The following is a 27,485-nucleotide window of genomic DNA, read 5'->3' as shown; positions in this document are numbered from 1 at the left end:
CTGTCCTTCAAGGATAACTTGATGTTCTGCTTTGTTGGTCGTCTGTACTTGTGGAGCCAATAAAATTCGGTAAAGCGAAGTGAAGGTTTAAAATAAATCTGACCTTACTGAACTCTACTAGATCTCTAAAAAACTATGAACTTATCACTGTATCAATACTTTCATCTTAGCTATTCCACGGAAGTGAAAGGATAGGGAGGATTGAAGTTTCAGAATACGATTAGTCTTACCTCACCCATAGCATTTTTATGTTTAAAGAAAAAAATGCAGGCCAATGGGCATGAAACTATCATATGTAAATTTTACTTGGCCTTTTAAAGATACGTTTTTTATATTAAAACTAGATATATAACTTTATATATTAAAAATATATAATTTTTACTGAACACACTTCATTTTCATGCTAGTTAGCATCAGGTCTTTCCATAAAGACATTGTTCAGTATTCTTTTGAAGAATATAACGGATATTGTTTTTAATTTGGTGACTCTGGACAAAAACTTTGGCCTGAAATGCTTTCCTTCTATCAAATTAAAAAAATTCATTTTCTGAGTGGGTCATTATGACTAAAACTCTTGAGAAATAAACAGGTATAACTCTTCCTCACATTTCCAGTGTTTCTGATATTAAGTGGTTACACATTAAAAAATCATGTCACTTCTATAAATGGATTTACAAGAATATTCTCTATATAATAAAAATTCAGTAACATATTATAATATTTTTTTCACCATAACAGGGAAACAGTCAACAAAAACTGCTTCTGAATCTACCTTCCTGTTTATTCCCTAGGCTCTGTAAAGTCAGTCAGTAAGGGCCGAACCGAAGCCACATTAGAAGGTTATTCTGCAGCTGTTGCATCACATTGACAGTCACAGTTTAACATAAAGAAGATTCTAAGTACAGCAGCTATGGGTGAATATAATTCTTAATATCAACTCCATAAAGTGGTAACAACATTTAATAAATTGAACTAGTTTAATCTGCTTGGGATATTTTTATTTACTGAATGTGCATTTCTACACAATGACGATAGAGTGATTTCAGCACCTTCCATCAGGTAAATCTTTTTTTTTTTAATTTTTTATTTATTTATGATAGTCACAGAGAGAGAGAGAGAGAGGCAGAGACATAGGCAGAGGGAGAAGCAGGCTCCATGCCCCGGGAGCCCGATGTGGGATTCGATCCCAGGTCTCCAGGATCGCGCCCTGGGCCAAAGGCAGGCGCCAAACTGCTGCGCCACCCAGGGATCCCCCATCAGGTAAATCTTACGTTAGCCTAGTCAATAATACCTTTTCAGATGCCCAAAGTCATGAAACAGTTAAAAATCCAAAAGATATCAAGAAATTGATTTTCTAAATTTGAAGAAAAATTCTATGGCTTTAAAGAAAAGCTATATTTCCCTGGGACTTTTAAGAAAAAGCATTCTTAAAACACTTTATGTGGCATTAAAGTCACTACGAATTGTAGAAAGTCTTTTTTCCCTTGGTGTTCAGCTCCCAGTAAGTATATTTAAATTCTCTTCAAAAAGCAGTTAATATTCCCATCCTACCACCCACGGTCTTTCAAAATGCTAAAAGGGAAATAAATCAAATTCAACCACAGCAAACATGTGTCTTCAATTGCAGAAGTATGACTAAGTATCAAGAAAAACCCCAAAACATTTAGGATTTTCTTTAAAAGGCCTTTCAAATAAAATGGATGTAATCTTCCCAAGTCAAGTTAAGTGAAGTGCACCCTGAATCCATACTTCAGAGAAGATTCCCAGAACATCTACTCCACAGCTTTGGCAATAACAAAAGCAGGTCAGTCCCCACTGATAATCTGGCAGATCAAGGTCAGTTTGTAATTCCTCTTTGTTCATACATTTATCCGGAAATACTGGTTACTCTAAGTAGAACAGTAAGATGATTTGGTTTCATGTTTACCTAAAGCCATCATCAGGAATATTTGGAGGGCTACAGATAGAAATCTTTAATAAGTAAAGAAAAAAAAAAAAAAAGACAAGGGGTTATGATGCCCGGAGAAATCAGGGAGATTCAAAGCTATGAGATGAATGTTTTCAGTGCAAATTCGAATTGCTTGCCCTAATTGAAAGCAATGGTCTCATAGTTTTGTGAAGGATGTCATTATTCAGAATTGTTTGTGTTTCTTAGTAGCCATTTTTTTGTACTCTCTCTGTACCTTAAATACGAATAAACATTCATTGCAAATATTTATTCTATTCAGAATAGTGTATTGGCACTTTGGCAGTTATAACATAAATACTTAAATATTATTTGGATCCAAGTAAAGAGATGTGTCAGGATTAAATGGATTGGAAGAGAACTAATCAATCAGTAGAATGAAAACATTAAAAAAAAAAAAAAAAAAAAAGACACAGACCAGACCTTAGATTAAGCACTTGAAATAAAATGAAGAATAAGACCCTGTACTTTATGGGTTTATAATCCAGTAGAACAAACAGACAGATAAATACCAAACATTCAAAATACTATAATAAAAATACACAAAGGGGTTATATAGATCACAGCATAGACAAAATAAAATGTTTCAAATATCAAGGGCAGATGGCATTCTTTTGTCTACTTAAACACATCAGATGTTGGCCAAAATTTTTCTTAATAAAAAACTCCAGTGAGTTACTGGAGACCAGTATTTTTTTAAACTATCATTAATAATAATGTGGCTTTCAAATAATAATGTGGCTCAAATAATGTGCTTACAAAGTTTCAAAGTTTTTTTTTTTTTTTTTTTAGCTTACACAAAGGCAATTTATTAACAATTTTCTGTTAAACTATTTTCAAACTATTTTCAAACTATTTTCAAACTATTTTCAGTTTGAAGAATCCTGTTCACAGACGGCGACCACGGCGACCCCCCTTCCTGCGGGTGCTATCGGAGGGGATGGGGGTGACATCCTCAATCCGCCCAATCTTCATTCCTGAGCGGGCAAGGGCTCTGAGGGCTGACTGGGCCCCAGGTCCAGGGGTCTTGGTTCTATTTCCTCCTGTGGCTCGGAGTTTGATGTGGAGAGCAGTGATACCCAGCTCCTTGCACCTCTGGGCTACATCCTGGGCAGCCAACATGGCAGCGTAGGGAGAAGACTCATCTCGGTCAGCCTTCACCTTCATCCCACCAGTTACACGACAGATGGTTTCCTTGCCAGAAAGATCAGTGACATGGACAAAAGTGTCATTGAAGGATGCAAATATGTGGCAGACACCAAACACATTTTCTCCTTCAGCAACTTGAGGTCCAAGGCTGATGACCTGTTCTTCCTTCTTTTCCTTCCCCTTACGAGGTGCCATTTCTGCGCGTCTTCAAAACAAAAATTGGTTAAAATTGTTAGTATATATCAAAGTTAGTTAGTATATACAAAATGCTTTTGATTGCAGTAGTCATAAATAAAAGAAAAAAGTGTACTTACAAGTCAAACTGAAGTTTTCTGATGATATGACACATAGGCCAATGCAAGTCAAAAGGTACAATTAAGATAAGTATGCCTTCAAACTCGTGCAATGCAGGAAAATATCCTCCATATAAGTGGTGACATGTACTAAATGAGCCAATTCTTATAACCATCCCTCCACAAATGAAGTCCCTATTTAAAAAACATCTGTCTTTCTTTCTCTTTCTCTCCTCTTCCTCTGTTGGGTTCAATGTCCCTATATAGTTTCACAGTTGTTCAAATTGCATCCAAAACAAAAATCGAAAAAATCATGTCTCAGATTTGACAGTGCACTGACATTTGGCAGCCCATGCAGTTGAAGGCAATTAATACTATCTAAAAATCTATAGCCTCAAATAATAACCAGCGTAACTTGAAGATCCCACCACAGCAAATGTGTTAACGGACTAGTTATGGAATAGAGTATTGATTTAGGAACAATTTTTGATTCTTGTTTTGAGAGAGTGAAAGGGACAATCCCTATTCAAGATAAGGGATACACATTTTCACTCATTATTTTATTTCATTCCCAGGCCAAAGAACTACTTAGAAATAACAGATACTGTATTATGTATCACAATGGTGAATTTCATTCTGCCTTGGCAGGGTAACTAGTAAGTGTAGAATGTAGCTGCTTGCTATACTGGAGTCATGGGTATATAATTGCCTTCAGAAACATCCTTCTCTGAATACCACCTACACATTAATACATGACGGTGAACTTACAGCCACACTCCTGTTCTATCCCACATGATCCTTGAAAAGGCTTTGAAATGAGGCCACGTGCATAATTAAGGCACACTGAATACCACAGTACATGTAACAAGCTAGAGTATTATGAATCCTTAGGGGAACCTCATAGAACTAATACATTTTCTAAAGGAAGCTGCACATGAGTAAAGAGGGCCCAAAATGCTAATTAGATCCTCTCAGTGAAAGCTATAGAAAAGTTGATTCTTGAATCCTGAAGTTGGGCACAGAATGGAACATTTGTATACAGAAACACTGAAGGGGGGGGGGGAAGAATTTGACATAAAAGCCCCTCAATAGATGGTTTACACAATTCATGAGAAAATAAATAATACAAAATAAACAAAATAACAGTGGGAGAATGTCAACCCTCCTGAAAGGGTTAAGTATGAGAACAGATTTCCTATTAGAAAGGGATTATGTAACAACAGAGGGAAATACTCACCCTAGCATATGCTAATTTAGTCAGCTTTGCCAGGTGTTTCTGTGTGTTTGGCTGGCTGACTCACCTTCCTTGCCTCTCCTTTTTGCCATTTCATTATGAAAGTAAGGAGTTTGAACTCTCACAAAACGCAATAATAGCAATAACAAAAACAAGCAAAAGCACATTATAGGAGTTTTATCCTTGCTAAAACATTGGGGTATGCATTGTGGAGGTCAAAAGGAAAATCACCCAAACTGTACGTATTCAGCACATAGGCTTTAGCAAATCTCCCTTTCTTGAACCACTCTTCATTCCTCATTAATTACTTTTAATAGGTCTTTCAGGTTAGGAGTATGGTCGGGACTGGGGGGATATTATATTCCTGGACAGTGCAAAGGAAGCTGAGTTACTGTGTTACTCAGACTTCAAAATAGAAAATAGAGAGCAGGGATCCCTGGGTGGCGCAGCGGTTTGGCGCCTGCCTTTGGCCCAGGGCACGATCCTGGAGACCCGGGATCGAATCCCACATCAGGCTCCCGGTGCATGGAGCCTGCTTCTCCCTCTGCCTGTGTCTCTGCCTCTCTCTCTCTCTCTCTCTCTCTCTCTCTCTCTGTGACTATCATAAGTAAATAAAAAATTAAAAAAAAGAGAAAATAGAGAGCAGCAAAGGAGTGACAATTAGACAAGCTTATTGTATATTTTTTGTTTGCTTTTTAACACAAATATTCTAACCATCTCTCATTTCAACCTAAATCTACTACTTAAGATTGGAAAGTAGGGGGCATATAAGGTATGAGAATGAATGGAAGATACGTAGGTGTCATGGGCATTTTCCCCCAGAGGGGATAGAGGACAAGCTAACATCAAATATGAATTCATTAAGAGAGTAAAAATGTATTTTACACACCATAAATTTGAGTTTGGATGTTTAAGTAAACCTTAAGGGAGTCACTTGCATTTTGAAAGGCAAACACTTTTAACAAAGAAGCCAAAAATATTTCTCTATAAGAACAAATTAATTGTTTTTTATAAATCATACTGAATCAATATAACAGCTATACACTTAACAGTTGGCAGCACATGCTTGTCAGGAAAGGTGCTTTCTTGCTCTATTCCCAAAGATGACTTTAGATAAACAATGAGTGCGCCGTTACTGTAAATAAGCCATCATCAAAAACATAAAATTGTTAGGGGATCAATTTGACCAATAAGAACTGTTGCTTTCTTAATGTGAAGTGATTTGCACTACTTGATCATACTTAGCTCTGAGATTTTTTTATTTCTCAAAGCAAAATACAAAATAATACAAAATAAACAAAATAACAGTGGGATAAAATATTTATTTTATTTAAAAATAAACAAAATAACAGTGGGATAAAATATTTATTTTATTTAAAAATAAACAAAATAACAATGGGATAAAATATTTATTTTATTTAAAAATAAATATTTTTATTTTCTAATCTCTAATGACCTCTGCATCTAGCCCCCAGAATGACTGTTTATCGCTAAATTGGAGCTTCCTGTTCAGCATTCAAGTGGCTGAAAGATAATTTAAAGATTCAAGTAAAAACTATTTGTTGACTTAGAGTTATATCAAATGTTGAATAATGACTGTCTTAATATTTACTTCAAAGACCTCTAAAATAGAATGTAAATAATTAGTAGCCAGCCCTCTCTAAGGCAGATCCCTTTACAACTTCAGCCCTGTGTCTATTCGTGTAGTGGAAGGGTCTCATTACTTAGTTTCATAAGCACAAAAGAAGATTCAGAATAGATGCTCAGCTCTATCACAAATTCAGAAATGTATATCTTGCTTGTGTGTTTTTAAGGGGAAACGTTAATCATTGTTAAAGCCTAAGAAAATTTATTCAAAAATATACTTTTTAACCCTCATAAAAAGGGTAAGAGAAAATAACTGAGTGCAAAGAAAACAAACTCTTGCCTTTTCCTCACATCACATCCCATCCCTGACAGCTCCCAAATTATAAAGATACTGAAGAAACCCCCCCCCCCCCCCTTTAAGTAGTACCAGCCCTAATCCAGAGGCAGCCCATCCAGGTGCCTTCCTGAAGTTTTAGCAACAAAAAGCATTCTGTTTGTGATAAGAAAACCATTTCCCCCCACTCCCTGATTGGAATGTCCCTGAATAGGTTCATGTTGACCTGAGAAATCGATAACCTGAATGCTATGCTACTGCCAAGGTTCTTTTGTCTTTAAGAGGTTTTTTTTTTTTTTCTTTTACCTTTAAAAGATGCCTGTAATTGCTAATTGGGCTCTCTTCCTCCTGGGAGGCAGAGAGCCCATTTGCACAAACGTTCAATAAACCCTCTTGCTAATTGCATCTGCCTGTCTGGGGTCAGAGTCACCTGGACACGTTGGCACCCGTGAGCCAGGGTCCAACAACTTAAAAAAGTTTAAGTGCTGACATATTATGAAGAGATGCAGCTACTTAAGTCCATTAGGACATACCTATTCATGCCAACACTATTTATTATGTATCTACTAAATTGAGAATAAGAAGATTGCACAGATGACAAAGGCTCAGGGCTTGCCCTCAGGAAGCTTAAGTTTAGTAGTCATTGGGCACTAGAGCTGTTCTAGGAGGACCAAAAAACCAATACCTGCCAATTCCACAAAGAACTCTAACTTCAGCTTTTGAGTTTGGCTTCCTCAGTTTGTGATTTCTCACCACTTCCTCAGCCTACTAAGCCAGCTGTTACACATTGGGTGGTTTTGCCAAGGTTATTCAATGAGCCTATTAAAATGAGGACGCCTTCTCAATAAATCTCGTGGAACGCACATCAGTGTTATCAAATAAAACATCAATACGATAGGTCTATTTATATTATGAATGTACCCCAAATCCTTCATAATAAATAAACCTTACTTGTCTCAACCATCTGATACCCCATAGATTTCTCATTTTAAAAAGAAAATTAATATTATTTGATATTGATTTTACGTCACTTTAAAATGCATGACTCACATTTCTTCCAGCATTTTTGTACTTCCATTTGCTCCTTAAGTAATTCAAGTAATTTTTTTCATTAAAAAAAAAATGGCATCTCACTATTTCAACGTGGGGCAAATAGTTCTCAAGTATCTGATCTTTCAGGGGAGAAAGCAGAAAGAGGCCTCTCAATCAATGCTTACTTTGGTCATGTTATGCTCCCACAGTTCTAATAGTTGTAGAAATGGTGAAGACAATGAAGTAAGTTTCCATATCTTGATAGAAAATCTGCCCAGAGACTCCCCATATTTGCAGGGAGATTTTCCTAATTACTAAGTGTTTGGGGTTTGACCATTTAAATCATAGTCTTTGGCTCTTATGTACAGATTCTACTCTTTAAAGTTTCAGTTGTTAATCAAGAAAGGGAGGAATAGGGTTCTTGCATTCAACATAAGAAATGAGCTCAACAAGACTAAGGCTATTACAAATAGAAGGAAATGAATGGGAGAGAGAGGCTTTTGAGAAGCATTAAGTTATCAGTATTTTATTAAGTGTATGTAGGTGTGTTTGTACTTTATAATACACTTTCTAAAAATGTAAGGGGAAGTTTATGTTCAGTGTATTCACTAAGGCAAGTACTATGCATGTCCAATTGACCTTCAATTTGAAAGTCTTTCTAAAATAACAGATCATTCATCAAAATATCTCATGGAAAATAAAACAAGACAAAACCAAACACTAAAATCCCAGTATTTGTGTTGGATGTGTTTTTCTGTAAGACTAAATCTAAAAAGGAAACAAAGTTCTCAACAAAATCTCTATGTATGTCTATTTTCTGGTTGTATTTTGTCCTTTCTTCTTTGCCCTTTCTAGGACCGTTTTCTTGTGCTAAACAAGACAGTCTCCATCTTTGCAGTGCCCCCTCAGGCATGGAAAGGGGACACAGCTTCAGCCAGGGTTAGCAATTGAACTGGATCTGCTCTGTAACCAAGAGAGGTTTTAGTTCCAGGTGGCAAGCTTTTGCACGCCTCCTTCTAAAGAAATTCATTTCTCTAAACTGTTCTGTACCCTCATTCCAGATTTTTCCCCTACCTGTGATGGAGGAAAATAAACAAGGATGCCCCATAAACTAACACAGAAGCAAATTTTTGTTATCTAGTCTAGTCTATCTAGTCTATACATTGCGAGTTGTGCTTTGGTCAGAAACATATTTATTTCCTTCTAATGATTCATTTTCATTTCCTAAGAATCCACTGAAGACAAAATGGTAGATTTTTAGAATAGTACTATTTTTTTTAACTTATTTTATCATTGACTTGATTCTCACCACTGGCTCATTAACTTTACATATTAACAAGCCAAAAGGTTGATTTTGCTTCCCAGAAAGAGTAAAATATTGGTGACAATATAAAACACAGAGAAGATACGTTCAAATGAGTCTTCTTGTCTAAAATAAGGCATAGTGCAAGAAAGGGGATAATAATAGAAATGCTAAATTAATTGATCAGTATTACTTAAGTCACAGATACCACCATAGTTCCGATAAAGCTAAAAATAAGAAGCTATAGGCTGCCTATAGCATTTGCCTAGTCATAACTACCAGCAGGCAGAACAGACTCCCTCTAGCCAAAATCAGTTAGTTGCTCACTAGTTCCGCCGCCACCCTTCTTTCTCTGCACATGGAAAGGAAAGACCTGCTAAGTGTTTAATCTGTGTCCAGGAAATAAAGCTTTTCATTTTACAACCTAACCAAGTCCTAATAAAAGTGTAGGATGCTGGGAGAAACAACCTCAACCCTGAAGCAATGTTTTTGGCCAAGAGTAAAACAAGGAAGGCCTGAGCAATTTGTTTGAGCAGGAACTGACAATATCAACAAAGTGCGATGTGTCTGTGGAGCAGTGTTTGATCAATGTGAGGCAGCCATAAACATGAGACTACAATCCAATGGTGCTTTGCACCCCCTCCCCCTCTAGTTTTTTTTTTTTTTTTTCCTTTTAAATCCTCTTCTGTCCTTTGGTGTCTTAACATGGCCTGATCTAAGATGCTCATAAGTACACAGACCCTGTTGGGCTGGTGCTTTCTCCCTGGTTGCTGTAGAGGACGCTTATTTATTTATATACTTGGACCTGATGCTGGTGCTGCTGTGGGTTGCAGTGGTGCATTTTCTCTGGCATGCCCACACCCCTTGCACCACCACCTCTAATCTGCTGTGAAAAGCAGCACTTTTTAAATAATTGGCTTACATACTTAATACAAGAGACCCATGTTTTTAATAAAAGAGAATGCAGCTGATGGAATCTCTCCGGGTAGAGAGAGAGAAAATCCTCCTCCAGGCTGAGAGAATGAGACACCAGCAGACAGTTATTTTGCACTGCAGTGAATCCACAATTCATGGGAAATGTTGAAGGCAGAGGAGGCGACCCCCAAGTGCAGTCCTTTGCCCACATGCTCTATAATAAATAATCTCACACCAGCCCAGCAGTGTGTGCAATGACGTGCCGGGGCCAGCACGCACAGATTGGCAGGGAAAACACATCCAGCGGTGTCGAGTTTTCATCGCAATCACCGAATTAACTGATTTCCCCACATCACACTCCCACTACCCTGCGTAGAGAGAGCGCGCGCGCGCGCGCGCGCACACACACACACACACACACACGCAGAGTTGAGAAATGCAAGTTACTGAGAGGTGAAATAGGGCATCTAGGAACACGTTTCAGCATGGATTAGAGACCCAAGTGATGTGTCAGCCTCCCGGGGTACTTGTGAGAAGGTGGGAGTGCGAATGGTGGGAAATGGGAGGAGGCAGCGTAAGCAGGGAGAAGGCTGCCGGCTTTCTCGGGGATGCTGGCACATTTCATATCTGGAATTTACATTTAACATAAAACACAAAAAAGATGGTAAGAAATACCTCCGCAAGGTCAGTTAGTTAATTCAGAAAAACTCTGTCCACTCTGTTTTCCTTCACATCATAAATATGCATAAATAAAATCCATCCCAGTCCATATCCTGCAAGATAGGAGGCAGGATGCATTCCAAGGACTTGCTGAAAGACGGTTCATTGACCTCATTTAAATCCTCCAAAGGCCAATTGGGTTTTGCACGCCTGCGGTCTACTTGTGTCTTACTTCCAGATTCATTTTACCAAGGGACAAATACATTTGATCAACTTATCCTTCCCACAACTACAGAAATGACGACAGAGGGGTTAGAGGTGGGCAAAGATTTAGCAAGAAATCAAGAGTCACCTAGCTTTGAAAATCCTATAGTCCATCATTTCCCATCCATCCTTCCTGTATCTCACTCCCGCATCCCTGTATGACTCCTCTCTTCAAAGCAACAACTTTCCTCCCCCCGGCCCGGCCCCCCCAGCCCTGGCCTGCCGCCTCCGCCTCACCACCCCCCAAGTGCGCTCTCCCCACGCCCTCCTACTCCGCACATGGCCATTCACTTCATCACCCGCGTCCTCCTCCCCTTCCACAGGGCCCCCTCCTCCTCCTGCAAGAGGGAGGATCTGAGGAAAAGTGCACCCCGGTTCCCCAGCCGCTCTGCATCCAAACCCAGTGATTTGCATCATAACAGCGTTTTGTGCGGTTCCCCCCACCGCGGTCGCAGGGGTTCGTACATTGCACGTGAAAGGACAATATTAATGACGGAAAGAAGCGGCAGGAGCAGAGCCATAGAGAGGTCGGGAATCCGAGGGGAAATCCCTTCGCAGTAAAGTAACTGCTTAGGTGCGTAGATTTCTTTGCTTAAAGAAAAAAGGAAAACAAAAAAAAAAAGAACAGAGAGGAAAAGAAAACCAGACAGGCTGATTAATTTTAAAAAACAGGCTTGTTGATAAAGTAGCTTTGAGTCTTTTAACTTTTCCCTTCCCCTTTCCCTTGTTTATTTCTTGATTTATTCTCTCTCTCCTTACCCCCTTTTTCTTTTTCTTTTCCTTCTTCCTTTCTCTCGCTCTTTTACATCCCAGACAGTCTCCTCTCCTTTCGGAGGTGCATGACACGTCTCACGACACACCTGCCCCCGGGGATGTCACTGCAGTGCACATGGCGCTGCCGCTGCTGCTGTTCTCGCCGTCTCCGTAGCTCGCTCCCAGGCTCTCACTCACTTTTCAAAGACACACGGATGTGATGGTGGGAAGCAGAGAAAAGAGCAAGGCGACCCGGAAAGGGGGAGGTGAGAGCGAGGAGGAGGGTGGAGGTGGCCGGTGGGGGTGGGTGGGAGGGTGTGATGTTCAGAGAAGGCGCCAAGTGCCCGCCGGAAGGCGGGAGGGGTGGGGGGTGCTGCTGGCGGGGACTGAGTGAGGGATGGAGGCAGCTCAGGTGGGTGAAGAGGCGGAAGGGGCCGCGCACGGGGCTGCCTGCTGGGAGCGCAAGGCTGAGCCAGGGCCGGAGACCCGAGGGCTGGAGCCAACTGCCGCCGCCCCTGCCGCACCGGGGAGTAGGGGGGGGGGTGCACATCGCCGGGGACTAGGGGACTGGAAGGGGCAGAGTGGAAATGCGGGGTGCAGTGGGCGTGATGGGGAAGGGCGTGAAGCTGATGCTCCCTCGGCGGGGCGGGGATGACCTGGTAGAGGAGCCCGCAGACGCTGTAGAAGCGGAGGACGGCGCCGCGTCTCCAGGTCACGGTCCCTTCTCTAAGGGGCTGGGAAGGAACGAGGGGGCGAGAAGATGCTGGTGACGGGGGCCCCAGAGTGCAGGGGCCGCCGGCGTCCTCCTGGCTGGACCCTCGGTCCCCGCTGCGGTGCTCGAACCCTCGGACCCGGACTGGAGGCAGCAGAAGCGGCAGCTGCGACGCACCCGCAGAATGGGGTTGCGGTGGGCGGAAGAGTGTCTCCTGCTGCTGCTGCTGCTGCTGGTGGTGGTGCAGCCGCGACAGCCCGTCAGGCAGGCACCGGGTCGGAGCTCGCCTTCCCCTCGGCTCGCACCGCAAGTCCCAGAGCCCGCCGGGGCTGCCCGAGCAGGTGGTGCAGGAATCCGGGGTGTTGGAGAAGGTGCAGGCGAGGGCTGCAGGGGTGGGCAGGTCACGGAAGGGAGGGGGGGCAGAGGGGGCGCAGGCAAGCAGCAGCCGCCGCTCGCGCTCGGGGTGTCTCGGGGTCCTGGCAGGGGAGGCGGCGGCGGTGGACGCAGCGCTGGCGGCGGCGGCTCCCGGATGCTCGAGCTGCAGCAGCAGCAGCAGCAGCAGAGGCACCGGCGGCGGCGGCTCCCGGATGCTCGAGCTGCAGCAGCAGCAGAGGCACCGGCGGCGGCGGCGGCGGCGGCGGCGGCGGCGGCGGCAGCAGCTCTACCCAGCGCCAGACCCAAGGGCAAGCTCAGCGCGGCGGAGACCCCGCCCCCACCCTGGCAGGGACAGACACAGCCCCCGGCCAATGGGAGCGCACCCGCCTCCCGGGCCTGGCCAATGAGAGGAGGCGGTGGGAGGAGACAAGCGCCGGGAGAAACCAACTGGCTTCTCAAGGACCCTTGGGGCAGGGAGGACCCGACCCCCGCCCACACCCCTCCCACGGTCTCACCTCCTTGGACACGTCTCGCCCCGACTTCACAGGGGAGACCCTCGCCCGCCTTGACCGCGCCTCGCCCTCAGGAACGGTTCAGCCAATCGCCACCGCGAGGGGGCGGGGTTAGCCACGTCCCCGGCAGGTTCTGGGATCCGTGGGGCCTGGGCCAGATCCTGGGTGCGAGGTGCTTGTGCGCATGCGGACTCCGAGAGCAGATGGTGGCTGCACCTGCCCACGCACCAGCTGCAGCACATTCTCCAACGCTCTCAGCAGCAAAGGGAGAGAGGGCAGGGGGCGGGGGGAGGCTAAGTGTAGGGAGCGGCGCACCTGCCTGCCTGCAGCATCACTCACCAGAGTTCATATTTTACCTTACGTTGCCAAGATGCCCTGTCCAGCAGTGAGGAACCCTATAATTCCCAATCTCTGTGTCACTTTCAAGTGAGGATTAAAGATAGGCATGAGTTTTCTACACACTCCCTTTTCACATCTTTACAATCTTTGCTCCTACGTGTTCCAGATAAGGAAGAGGGCTGCTGATCTCTACATAAGACTTTCCCGAAGCAGCTATGTCAGAGGTTTCCAAGACTATCACCAGATTCAGTGATTTGCTAGAACCCACAGGGCTCAGAAGTTCTTGTACACATAATTATGGCTTATTACAGCAAATGGACAAAAAGCAAAGTGATTTTTTATAAAGCAAAATGATTAAAGGAAAATAGTACATGGGGCAAAGTCTGAAGGAATCCAGATGTAAGCTCCCGAAAGTTCTCCCTCAGTAGAGGACATGGTTAATTTCCCTAGCAACAAGATGAGGAAACCTGTTTGAAGTATTGTCTACCAGTGAGGTCACCTGAGCCTACAACACCAAGGCTTTTATTGGTGGTCCACCACGTAGGTATATAGCCATTGCCTACAAGACCAGTTTCTGAGGCTCCAGAAACCCAGGAGAACAGGTGTTCACCATAAATCACAACGTTTGCACATATTCTCTAGAAAGACTGGTATAACACCTCAGGGACACAGGCATACAAAACATTTATATTGTTTAGAATCCAAATATTTTTTAACAACTTTGTTGAGCCATATCTCACATACCACACTATTCACCCATTTAAAATGTACAATTCATTGGTCTTTTCCTATTCAGAGATATGTACAACCATCTCCACGATTTTAGAACATTTTCATTACTGGAACTGTGATTTACAGTTCTGCACATAGGAAGCTGAGAAGTCAACTCTCTGTCCTAACAACAAGTAAACAAGCTGAATAGACTTAAAAATCAACTCTTCTCAGATCTTTAAGAGGGGGAAGACACAGGAAAAATCACTGATCCCAAGATTGGATATATAGAAAGGTGAATGAATAACAGGAGGGAGTCATAGCTTACCTGGAGCAGACACTCACAAGCGGAAACACCTGTAGGAACCAGGCCTGAGATGAAAATTTGAACTGTGCTTGTACTTGAAAACTTGAATTTCTGGAGTCTCAGAGCAAGCAACTCTGGGGATTAAAAACTCCAAGGGGATCTAGTCATAGAAGAAACTCCCACAATACTGTTAGACTCACTTCTAGGAGCTCCATCAGATTCCCACAATAAATACTATTAAAAAAATTCCCTGGGGCTTACAGCAGGGAAGGGGAAGAGAAACCATTTTGAAACATGCCAAAGCACTCCATTTTTCTTAATTTCTCTTCACTCCACACCTATCTATGTAGAAGTCTGAAAATTCAACAAAAATATTTCTGGAACTATTAAATGAGTATAGCGAGGCTACAGAATGACAGGTTAATATACAAAGGTCAACTGATTTCCTACATGCCAGCAATGAACAAGTGGAATTTGAAATTAAAAACACAATGCCTAGCCAACACTTGTCTCCTATGTTGTTAATTTTAGCCATTCTGACAGGTGTGAAATGAGATCTTTTGTACTTTTGATTTGTAATTCCCTGATGATTGATGTTGAGCATGTTTTCATTGATGTTGAGTCTGTTAGCCATCTCTATGTCTTCTTTGGAAAAATGTCCATTCATGTCTTCTCCTCATTTCTTAACTGGATGATTCATTTTTTGGGTGTTGAGTTTGATAAGTTCTTTATAGATTTTGGATACTAACCCTTTATCAGATATGTCATTAACAAATATCTTCTCCTATTCTACAAGGTTGCCTTTTAGTTTTGTTGATTGTTTCCTTCACTGTGCAAAAGCTTTTTACATTGATGAATCCCAATAGTCTATTTTTGTTTTTCTTTCCCTTCAGGAGACATATGTAATAAGAAGTTGCTACAATTGGTGTCAAAAAGGTTGCTGCCTGTGTTCTCCTCTTGGATTTTGATGGTTTCAGATCTCACATTTAGATCTTTAATCCATTTGAACGTAAGAAAGTGGTCCAGTTTCATTCTTCTGCATGTTGCTGTCCAGTTTTCCCAGCACTATTTTTTGTTAAAGTGACTTTTTTTCCAGTGGGTATTCTTTCCTGCTTTGTTGATCAGCTGACCATATAGTTGTCAGAATCCATTTCCGGGTTCTCTACTCTGTTCCACTGATTTTGGTCTGTTTTTGTGCCAGTACCACACTGTCTTAATCACTACAGCTCTGTAATACAGCTTGAAGTCCAGAATTGTGATGCCTGCAGCTTTGTTTTTCTTTTTCAAGATTGCTTTCGCTATTCAAGGTCTCTTCTAGTTCCATACAAATTTTAGGATTGTGTGTTCTAGCACTGTGAAAAATCCTGGTGGTATTTTGATAGGAATTGTATTAAATATGTAGATTGCTTTCAGTAGTATAGATATGTTAACAATATATGTTCTTTTGATCCATGAGCATGGAATGTTTTTCCATTTCTTTGCATCCTCTTTAGTTTCTTTCATCAGTATATTATAGTTTTCAGAATACAGGACTTTCACCTCTTTCGTTGAGTTTACTCCAAATATCTTATGGATTTGAGTGCAACTGTAAATGAATCAATTCTTTAATTCCTCTTTCTGCTGTTTCACTATTGATGTATAGAAATGCAACAGATATCTGTATATTGATTTTCTACCCTGTGACTGTACCGAACTTGCGTGCCAGTTCTAGCAACTTTTTGGTAGAGTCTTTTAGGTTTTCCGTATAGAGTATGATGTCATCTGTAAATAGTGAAAGTTTGATTTCTCCCTTGCCAATTTGGATGTGTTTTATTTCTTTTTGCTGTCTGACTGTTGAGGGTAGGACTTCCACTGCTATGTTAAATAACAATGGGTGAGAGTGGACCACACTGTCTTGTTTTTAACCATAGAGGAAAAGCTCTGTTTTCCCCACAGACAATGATATTAGCTGCGGGTTTTTCACATATGACCTTTGTGATATTGATATAGATTCCCTCTATCCCTACTTTGCTGAGGGTTTTTATTATGAATGGATGTTGTATTTTAAGGGGAAACCTCTCACACTGTTGGTGGAAATGAAAACCGGTATAGCCACTCTGAAAAATAGTACAGAATTTCCTGAAAAAGTTAAAAATAGAACTACCTTATGATCAAGGAATTGCACTACTGTGTATTAACCCAAAGGATATAAAAATACTAATTCGAAGGGATACATTCACCCCAGTGTTTATAGCAACACTATCAACAATAGCCAAATTATGGAAAGAGCCCAAATGCCATCGACTGATGAATAGATAAGCAAATGTGTATATATAAATAAATGGGATATTACTCAGCCATAAAAAGAATGAAATCTTTCCATTTGCAACAACGTGGATGGAGCTATGGAGTATTATGCTAAGCAAAGTAAGTCAGTCAAGTAAGATAAATGCCTTATGATTGCACTCATATATGGAACTTAAGAAGCAGAACAGATGAACAGGGGGTAAAAGAGAGGCAAACCAGGAAAAAGACACTTAGCTACATAGAAGGAACTGATGATCACTCTTCCCAGGTGAGCAGGGGATGCATTACATGGGGGATGGGTATTAAGGAGACCACTTTTGATGAGCATGGGGTATTGTATGTAAGTGATGAATCACTAGGTTCTGAACCTGAAACTAATATTGAATGGTTAACTGTAATTTACATAAAAAATTGGAAAAAAAAGACCCACAATAACATTTACATTAACAGTCTCAAAATTGAAATACTTAGGGCAGCCCAGGTGGCTCAGTGGTTTAGCACCACCTTCGGCCCAGGGCCTGATCCTGGAGACCCGACATCGAGTGCCACATCAGGCTCCCTGCATGGAGCCTGATTCTCCCTCTACCTGTGTCTCTGCCTCTCTCTCTCTCTCTCTCTCTCTTTCTCTGAATAAATAAACAAATAAATAAGTAAAAAAATGAAATACTTAGATGAACAAAAAAACAAACAAAAACTAAATAAATGGAGATATATTCTATTTTTATGGACAAGATGATTCAATATTATGAAAATGTAATATATATATATATATATATATATATATATATATATATAAGGGGGGATAGAGGGAGCTATCAATGTAATACCAATTAAAATCCCATCAGGTTATTTTATATGTATCAAAAATTAATTCTAAAATTTATATGGAGAGACAAAATATCTAGAATAGCCAACACACTATTGAGGGAGAACAACAGAGTTGGAGGGCAGATGCTACTTGGTTTTAAGACTTACTACTCAGCTATAGTAATCAAGGCAGTGTGGCATTGACAAAAGAACAGACAAATAGAGTAATGGGCCAAAACAGAGATCCCAGAAATAGATCTCCATAAATACAGTCAACTGATCTTTGACAAAGGAGAAAAGGTAATACAATAAAGATAGTCTCTGCAAAAAATGATGCTGAAAAATTGGGCAATCATCTGCAAAAACATGGGCCTAGACACAAATCTTGTACCCTTTACAAAAAATAACTCACCTACATGTGAAAAAGAACAGTATAAAACTCCATGAAGAGAGTATATGAGAAAACCTAGATTACCTTGGCTATCATAAGGTCTTTTTACCACACCACCAAAGGCAAGATCCATGAAAAAAAAAAAGATAAGCTGAATTTCATTAAATTTAAAAGCTTTTGCTCAATGAAAATCAATATCCAGAGAATTAGAAGATAAGCCACAGAATGGGTAATATTTTTTTCCAAAAAATGCACCTGATAAAAAACCATTATCCAAAATATACAAAGAACTCTTTTTTATTTACAAGATTTATTTATTTATTTTAGAAAGAAAGAGAGTGAAAGAAGATGCATGGGAAGCATGAGTGGGGGTAGGAGCAAAGGAAGAGAATCCTCAAGAAGACTCCTTGCTGAGCTCAGACCCTGAGGTGGGGCTCAGTGTGGGGAAGGAACGCCAGGCTCCCATTCTACCTCACTACCTATGTGATTATGACTTGAGCCAAACCAAGAATTGGTCACTTAATCGACTGAGCATTCAGGGGCCCCTTAAATATGCCAAGAAGTCTTAAAACTCAATAATAGGAAAACAAACAGCTCGATTTTAAAATAAGCCAAAGATAGGTTAGGGGCACTTGGGTGACTCAGTTGGTTAAGCATCTGACTCTTGATTTTGGCGTGGGTCATAATCTGGGGTCCTGGAATCAAGCCTCCCATTTGGCTCCATGCACAGTGGGGAATCTGCTTAAGGATTCTCACTCTCCCTCTTTCTTTGTCCCTCCCCCTGCTTGCACATTCTCTTTATGTAAAATAAAAATAAATAAATCTTTAAAAATAATGATAATAATAAATAAAAATAAGCCAAAGACCTTAACTGATACTTTACCAAAGATAATACACAAATGGCAGATACACGTATTAAAAAATGCTTCACAATATATGTTATCAGGTAAGTGAAAATGAAAATAACAGGGAGATACCTGCACACACTTACTAGAATGGCCAAAATCCAGAACACTGACAACACCAGGTCCTAGTAAGGATAGGAAGCAAGAGGAAATTTCACACACTATTGGTGAGGATCAAAAGTGGAACAGGCACTTGGAAGACAATTTCAAAGTTTCTCGCAAAACTAAACATACTCTTAATATATAATCTAGCCACATTCTCCTTGGTATTTACTCAAATAAATAGAAAATCGTGCCCACACAAAAACTGGCACATGTATGTTTATAGCAGCTTCAGTTTAATTTGCCAAAAGTTGGAAAAAACCAACATGGCCTTGAGTAGAAGAGTGAATGAGTGAATGGATGAATGAATGAATGAATAAATATTTATCTAGCACTAAAAATAAATGAGCTATCAAGCCACAAAAAGACAATGAAGAACTTTCAGTACTAGTATATTAGCATATATATTAACATTTTAGTAAGAAATAGAAACAAATAGAGAAGGCTACATGATTCCAAATATGTGACATTCTGGAAAAGATAAAACTCTGGAGACAATAAAAGTATCTGTAGTCAGCTGGGGTCGGGGTGGTTGGAAAAATGAATAGGTAGAGCACAGAGGATTTTTAGAACAGCGAAAATACTCTGTATGATATAATAATGATGTATGTATGTCATTATATATTCATTCAAACCCATAGGATGAATAACACCAAGAGTGAACCCTAAGGTGAACTATAGACTTTAGGTGATTATGATGTGTCAAAGTAGCTTACCGTTTTGGTAGAAAAAAAAAAAGTAGGCTGATTGTTGATAATGGGATAATGTGTGTGGGATATAGGGGGAGAGATGGGATCTCTCCCTCCCTCTCAGTCTTGTTGGCAACCTAAGCTACTCTAAAATAGTAAAACCTTAAAAAAAAATCCAGTACCCTTTAGCTTTCACCACCTTATGATCCCAGCTACCTTCCAAGCCATAAGCAATCAGTCATTTATTTTATGTTTCTATACCTTTGCCTATTCTGGATTTGTAGTGAATCTTCAAGATTGCTAATACTGTGGCTGCACTGGCTCATATGATTTTTATTTTGGTTATAGGACACATTTCGGCAAGAAATCATCAAGGAACTTCGAAGAACAAGATTTATAACTCACACGTCCTGGAGGGAATATGGCATGCCAAAGGCACAGAGTAAAGGCAAGGTAGAGAGAAGGGGGTGAGAGACATAGAAGATGGAGAGAGAAAGGGACGGACAGAGAGACAGACAACCCTGAACTTGGGGTTCTGCCTTTATTAGGGTTCAAGTGTGGAGTGTTTATAGAGTTTCATGCGTTCACTTTTCACCAGCTAATTTAAAGCATAAGAGCAGGAATTAGGGTTGGGGATGTAAAAGCAGGGTCCCTCAAGCTGTCAAGTATCTCAGTTAACTAAGGCTTTTTTGCGAAAGGAAACTTCATGGCGGGGGTGGCCTAATTCCATGCCTGGTTGTTTTGCTAGTAGTTGGGTCACAGAACTAATAATATATTTATTCAAGATGACTGTCTTTTAATAAAAATTTCCTGGCCATAAAAAAAACCTAATGTCAACCGCTCATACAACACCACCATCAACAACAAAAAGCTTCATGTCAGGCACTTATATTACACAGAGAATCTACATTATCACATTTGCTTGTTTTATGTATCTCCTCGCACTCTTGCTAGAGACAAAGGAGAACTCCCCAGGATAGAACAGCTTCACTCTGTCTTCCCAGCAGGAATTCCAAAATTTCTGTGGACAAGTGCTTGATATATTTGCCTGTTAGTGAATGTAGTAATCCTGCCTTTGATCTACCATGCATTTTCTGCATGAATTTATGGAGAGATGAAAGCTGATGCCCTGTCATTTTAGACCATTGAGCTCCGGACTCAAAGGAACCACATTTGAACATATGAAGAAACTATGTGACATTACCTGAGGGTTTGTGATGAACTGGATATTCCCTATTTGCTCATCCCAGACTTACCTTCCCCCCATCCCAATCCTGCTGTGTCGCAGAGGCTGACCTCCATGGACTTCATCAATCTGGTTGTCTTGCCTCTGCTGCTAGTTGTGATCAGCCCATGGAATGCACACATCGGACGCTAGAGGAAGATGAAAGAGAGATACATATCAGGTTTCTTATTTCTCTGTGTTTCTCTCTGCTCGTTTGAGGGTTTGTGTGTTTTTTATTGTTGGTGGTGGTGTTTTTGTATTGTTTTGTTTTTAAACATGTGTATTTCTCTACTACTGTCCACAGCTTCTGGTCATGCATTACACAACTGTACTTCTAAGAGCGTTCTGATAGCCGTTCCCTTCTTTATCCCTTCACGTCTAAGGGGTAAAAGACGCATTGATTGCTTGCTGCTGCTTCATGTTCAGGGCAGGCGCTTCACCGTTCTTTACATTTCCCTTAATCATCCCAACTCCTGTATAAATACCACCTTGTGTAACTCTCTCTCATTAGACTTTTTCCAGTTACCTCTTGAGTGTGCCTGTTTTATGCTAGTAGTTTGAAAAATACATGAGATTCTCATTGGGTACAATTACTGGATAGAGATTTGCTTCTGTTTGGCAGAATGTGTGGGAAGAAATAAGCAAAGGACTATTTGGTTCTATTTGGTTTAACCATTGTACAGAAAGTAATTTTGCATTTTCCATGTACTTTGAAATGTTTCTCAACCTACTTCTTTAGTGTTGGGTTGGTGGGCATGTTCTTGATTCCAGCCAACAGATTATAATAAGAGGTGCCATGTATCATTTGTAAGCAGAGGCAGTTCAGAACTGTAGTAAATTCTCCATGCTTTATTTTCCTCTAACTTAGCCGCAGCTAAGGCCAGATTTTCTCAGGATAAAGAAGACTTGCCCTCCCAATACCAGCTCTCCAAATTTTCTGACGTAAAACCATGAATACGTTAGACTAAGTAATGAAAATTTTGACATATGAGTACTACCTTGCATGTTTTATAGTAAAGATACATCTGCACAATAATAAAGTCCATTTGTAAAGTGTTTCTCTGTTACATCATTTGTAACAGCAGAAGACTAGAAACTATTAAAGCTTCCACAAATAAAAACAAGTTAAATAAACTGCGGTTTAAACACACAGATACAGAAAAATTGCAGGCTATAATGCTACGTTACCTGAAGAACACTCTCTATGGATTGTCAACTTTTTGTAAGAGGAAGAAATATAAGTACATATTCCTGTTTGCTTTATTTGTGTGAAGAAAAAGTAATATAATAACAAAAACATAGTAATGTAGTGGTCTCAAGATGAGTGAGGATTGGGTGGAAGTAACAATTCTAAATGTACAGCTTCTCAATTAGTTTGAAACATTTTTGAACCATTGAATGTAATGATTTATTTAACAAATGACAATTGAATATTTTTATCTCTAACATCAGAAAAATAAAAATGAGTAAGAGCAATGCACTATACATTCTCAAAAAAATGAATCAATGGAACACCAAAGAAGGCCTCAGAAGAAATGCAAGTGAAGCAAATATTCAGCTGTTGACACCTGTAGGTAGAGGATCAATTTGTTTCAATAATGATGCTGGAGAGATTAAATTCCTACTGCAAAATGTAGATAATGTATGTGTCTCAAAATATATTTTAAAATAAGATATTACTCAAAGATATATTTTGAAGAATTATAATATGCACAAATTATTTTTGAAGGGTGTGAATATATATGTGTATATATATCCATATATAAAGATTAGCTTAAATAAATATAAGATTTCTGCATGTCAAAAATCATAAAATTTCAAAACAAAAGACTTAGGCAAAAAAAATGTGAGAGAATATAATTTTCCAAAAAATAGTGAAATAAAAATCTGATATCCTTAAACAAAAAAGAGATAAAATGGTCATTTGAAAAAATAGTAATAGAGAAACTGAAAAAAGCTGTTATGCCTAGAAACTTTCAAAGGAGGAAATACAAGTAATCAATAATTGCATTTATGTAGTCCAATGTTAATTGTGATCAACTGATAACCAGATATCGTTCACTAGGCTGTCATAACTGAAAATGATTTTTTAATGCACAATAATTTACAGTTGTTCCGGGAATATATGTGGTAAGGTGCTTGTAGACATATCAATAGGTGAATAGGCAACTTAGCAACACACGTCAAAAGCCCTAAGAATATGAGAAAATATAGATGTTTCCCCAATTGGGGCTATTGCAAGTAATAATTCGTTGAGCAAAATGTCAGCTATTTTCTCTAATTTTAGGTTACATACTACTCAATATAGAGTTATTTTTTTAGTATGTGTATAAACAATGACTATAACTTTTCCATATATTTATGGCTGCATGTTTTATTCTATGAAATGCTTTCTTGTGTTGATCTCATGACTGGAAGTGTTTTCATTTGATGAAAATAATTATTAGGAGCAAACAGTTTTTAACCTGATAGTTTCTTTTCCATTAGCTTTGCGAACAAGAATTAATACAAGAACACTTCTCCAAAAATGATCTCTCATTCAACAACTATCAATGAGCATCTACCATATATCAGATCAGGTATGGTGTTAGGTGCTAGGAATAAGGCAGCAAACTGTAAAAACAAGACAAACAAGTAAAAAAATAATCCTGCCTGTATACAGTAACTAATATTCTAGTGCATTTTGAAGCACTGAAAAGATGATAGTTTCTGTAACCAGATATGTGAAAATAATCAAAATAAAAAGATACCTTCACATGTTCCTACCACTTGCTCTTTTTTAAATAATCACATACAGCTAATTGCCTTCCCTGTCCCTTTCCAACACAGTTCTTTTTCTTTATGATAATAATAAAATATTCATTAAATAATTAATTCGGAGAGACAATATTAAGGTAAAAGATTTTCAAGTTCTCAAACTCATCATTGATACATATCCTCCAATATTCATTTATATTTTGTCTATAGTTCTACATTAAAATATTTCACTTGCCTGGGGAAACATTTAACAATATTTATAACAAAGAAAACCTACCCTTGGAGAGTGGAAGCAATGCTGAATTGTTTCCTACTATTCATTAAAGCTCAATTATAAAAAAAAAAATATTTATGGAATTAATCTGTTTTCTTTCTCCTCTTCTTCCCCATTTTTCTCCTCTCCCTTTCCTCCTTCTTCCCCCTTTTTTCCTCCTCCTCCTTTCCCTCCTTCTTTCCCGTGACTCTAAAGTGATGTGCTATATCAGATTTTGTATATATTTGTGCTTATGTTTGAGTATAAATATATATCTTCTGATATATTATACATATATAATCTACATATATAGCTACATTATACATATATATTATGACTACTCTAATATTTAGTAAGTTTTTAAGTGATTATTTTTATAATGAGACTTTTGAATAAAATATTTAGGCTCCCCTTTGTATTCATTATGAGAAAAAAATCTTGCATTCTCTTCCTCCCTCATACCTTCCTCTGCTCCGTCACTTAATATTATCTTCCTTTTGTGTTTATCTTTGTATGAAATCTATGCTTTTGTCCCTGAATTTATCATTTTATTTTTTAAATTTATTTATTCATAGGGACACAGAGAGAGAGAGAGAGGCACAGACACAGGCAGAGGAAGAAGCAGGCTCCACGCAGGGAGCCAGACGTGGGACTCGATTCCAGGTCTCCAGGATCACACTCCGAGCTGCAGGCTGCACTAAACCGCTGTGCCATCGGGGCTGCCCGAATTTGTCGTTTTAAAAGATGTCCTTTGGCTGCAAGCTATTGTGCATAAGGTAATAAGGAGAATTATTTTAATATCCAAATTATTTTGTTTTCCTTTATTCATTTGATATTATCAGAATATCCAATATTTATATTCTATCCTATTATTCCTATTCCTGCCTTGGTTTTTATGGTTTCAATTTTTAGTTGAATATATTAAATTCATTCCACTGGAGGATCCCTGGGTGACTCAGCGGTTTAGCGCCTGCCTTCCGCCCAGGGCACTATCCTGCAGTTCCTTATCAGGCTCCCTGCACGGAGCCTGCTTCTCCCTCTGTCTCTCTCTCTGTGTCTCTCATGAATAAATAAATAAATAAAATCTCTAAAAATAAGTAAATAAATAAATTCTCCCTAATAGTCTTTTGCCAGGATCTTTCCATTCACTTCTTACCTAACTATAGCCTTTCTTCCAGAAAGGCTTGTATGAAAAATGTATCCTGCTATTTTACGGTAAAAACTGTTTTGTCTATATACTTTATACTTGGAAGATGACTTTGCTGGATATAAGATCCTTGTATCATATTTTCTTTCCTTGAGTCTCTTTGCAAGTGTTGATCTTCTATCAATGAATATTGCAGCCAAAGTGATTACCTGGACCTTCATTTTCAATTTATCTGTCTTGTTTCCTTTCCTTTATAAGTGACATACTCTTTTTCACCAAGAAGCCAAATGGATCTTTCCTAATAAACTCAACGGAACATTTGTTTATTTCATTTTCTCCTTCACATATTCAGTTTTGCACATGTTATATATTTGGTTCCTGTCTTTTCTTTACTACTTGTTCACTACTTATTTGAATTTAGTTTCCTTTTGTTAATTTTTCTCATTTCACTTTTCTATGTATCCTACTGTTCTGTTTCTTTTCTTCCTATTTATCTTCCTCTTTACTGGCCATTCTTTCCTGTGTGCTTAGTGTTTTTTTTTTTTTTTTTTTTTTTTGTAAAAGTTGTGATTACATATTTAATATTTTTGTGTTAATGTTGGGAGTGTTGGATTCAAATTTTATCTGCTTTAATGTCTCGGTTTTCTTCCATGTTTTTTCTCTGTTGGGAAGTTTTCCTATTACCCCTTTTCTTTTTTTTTTTTATTACCCCTTTTCTTAAAGTAACATTATATGGATGCTTTATCTATTCCCCTTTGTTGGTTTTGTTGTTGTTTCTTTCTGTGAGGTTTTTTTTTTTTTTTTTTTTTGGTTTGCTTTTTGGCCTATTTTTGTTGAGTTGGATTTTCAGAGAAGAAATTAGCAGGGGATAGCAATGACCGCATTCTTAAGTACTGGTTCTTAACAACTTTTGTCTAATTTCTCTGTAGATGTTTGCCTTTTATTTATTGATATTATTTGATTACTGATATTAAGAGCCCTTTATTTACTAGAAATTATTTTGTTACATGCATAGTGTTATTTAAATGAGCATAGAAGTCCATGTAGTATTATTTTATAAATCTTTATAAATCCTCATTCACTTTATGTATAACCTTTTGTCATTGATGGTTCTATTAGGATAACATAAACCTCTTTAAATATTGCAAGCAATTTAGAGTTTAGCACAGCAAATTAAGTGCTTACAAATCTGTTGAAAGGACTGAGAAGTAAAAGGTCAGGGCATACCACCAATAGATCTCAGGTTTGTTGATAGCTTTGGGGGAATTATGAAGTTCCTATTTCCAACCCTGCTCAAAAGGTACGGGAAGTCACTGCTGTTGGTTGCTGCAGGGCAGGCTGTAACACTGAAGAGAATGATTCTTAATGGCCAGCAGACACTAAAAATTCTCACATTCACCATATCCATGCTTTTGCTTTCTGATGCAAAAGGAAGAATAGAACTGTTTCACTTCTGCCTTCCAGATCTAACAGTCACTCATATTATTATAATCTAAACCAAAGCCCTGCCACAAAGCACCCTGGGAAATTTGTTTTCTAGACATGCTTCTAAGCTATAGGAGAGAGCACGGAAGGTGGTGAGAATGGTTCTGAGTACCAACAATCCTTTTCCTCAGTGCCAGTACACAGCCTTCTATTCAAGCTTATCTCCCAAACAATGGCAACAAGATCATGTGACTGACAAAGATGATGTGCAAGTGACAATGTGTTTGCTCTTTTCCTGAAATCCTCATCATATGTTATACTATATATAGCATTAGATAGTCTTTATTTCTTTTCTAGTGTAATCACAAACCCCCTTCTATAACCTGTAAAGACTGATTAATAAGTCATTCCCTCAACCCTTTATAAAAATTGTGCAGAAAAAAAGAAAGTCTTCACTTTTTAAATTCATATTATTTACTTGTTTATTTATTTATTGTATACTCCATACCCAGTATGGAGCTTGAACTCACAATCCTGAGATCAAGAATCGCAAGTTCTACTGACCAATGTAGTCATGGCGTGCTGAGAAAAGAAAAGCTTTAAAAAAGGCAACTGATAAGATACAGAACAATGAAGACAATATGATTATTTGTCTAGTCTTTGTTTAACAACTGGTATTTAGTTGCTATTTAAAACTTGTTTCTTTCACTTTCCACGCTACGTTCCATTTATACTCAGTCAGTGCCTCAAAAGTTTGTGATACTCTGCTTAGTAAGGTGATTCAAACTTTGACTCCTTAAATATCATGCTATGTTTGATATTTGATTGCTGTGGCCTTGAGAACCCATGAGTTGGACAAACATAATCCTCTCTGCTTCTACTGTGTAGCAGAAATTATATTGCACCTTACTATTAAGATTGTAACTACAAACAGTTGGCCTTTACCTATTAATTTGGTTGCATTAGAAACTCAGTAAGAGTAAGGTTTTTTTTGTTTTGTTTTGTTTTTAATTTCGAGTTCATTGAAACCATCACTGTGCCCTTGTAAAACA

General features: G+C 39.1%; 1 protein-coding gene and 1 long non-coding RNA gene across 6 annotated transcripts in view; one reads left to right on the top strand and one right to left on the bottom strand.

The window, feature by feature from the left end:
• Nucleotides 1-2,390: 2,390 nt before the first annotated feature.
• On the bottom strand, nt 2,391-13,234 carry LOC140596679 (small ribosomal subunit protein uS11). Of its 3 annotated transcripts, XM_072745181.1 has the most exons (3): nt 11,497-11,634; nt 11,203-11,328; nt 2,391-3,320 (listed from the first exon to the last, which is right to left on the bottom strand). In XM_072745181.1, the coding sequence occupies exons 2-3, from the start codon at nt 11,256-11,258 to the stop codon at nt 2,855-2,857; spliced, it is 522 nt and encodes a 173-aa protein (XP_072601282.1). In that variant the 5' UTR covers nt 11,259-11,328; nt 11,497-11,634; the 3' UTR covers nt 2,391-2,854. The 3 variants fall into 3 exon arrangements, with proteins under 3 accessions (XP_072601282.1, XP_072601284.1, XP_072601283.1); XM_072745183.1 differs by lacking the exons at nt 11,203-11,328; nt 11,497-11,634 and adding an exon at nt 13,093-13,234; XM_072745182.1 differs by lacking the exon at nt 11,203-11,328 and having other exon boundaries at nt 11,497-11,638.
• Nucleotides 11,618-27,485, top strand: part of LOC140596682 (uncharacterized) — a 39,475-nt gene continuing 23,607 nt past the window's right edge. For all 3 annotated transcript variants that reach the window (XR_011998584.1, XR_011998585.1, XR_011998583.1), the window contains exons 1-3: nt 11,618-11,756; nt 19,975-21,032; nt 24,437-24,637. This is a non-coding gene — a long non-coding RNA (uncharacterized lncRNA). The remainder of the gene's footprint in view (nt 11,757-19,974; nt 21,033-24,436; nt 24,638-27,485) is intronic.

The sequence above is a fragment of the Vulpes vulpes genome, unplaced genomic scaffold (assembly GCF_048418805.1).
Source record: "Vulpes vulpes isolate BD-2025 unplaced genomic scaffold, VulVul3 Bu000000761, whole genome shotgun sequence".
In the NCBI taxonomy this organism is placed as follows: Eukaryota; Metazoa; Chordata; class Mammalia; order Carnivora; family Canidae; genus Vulpes; species Vulpes vulpes.
Note: the sequence above shows the minus strand (reverse complement) of the source record. Positions and strands in the feature narration are given on the sequence as shown.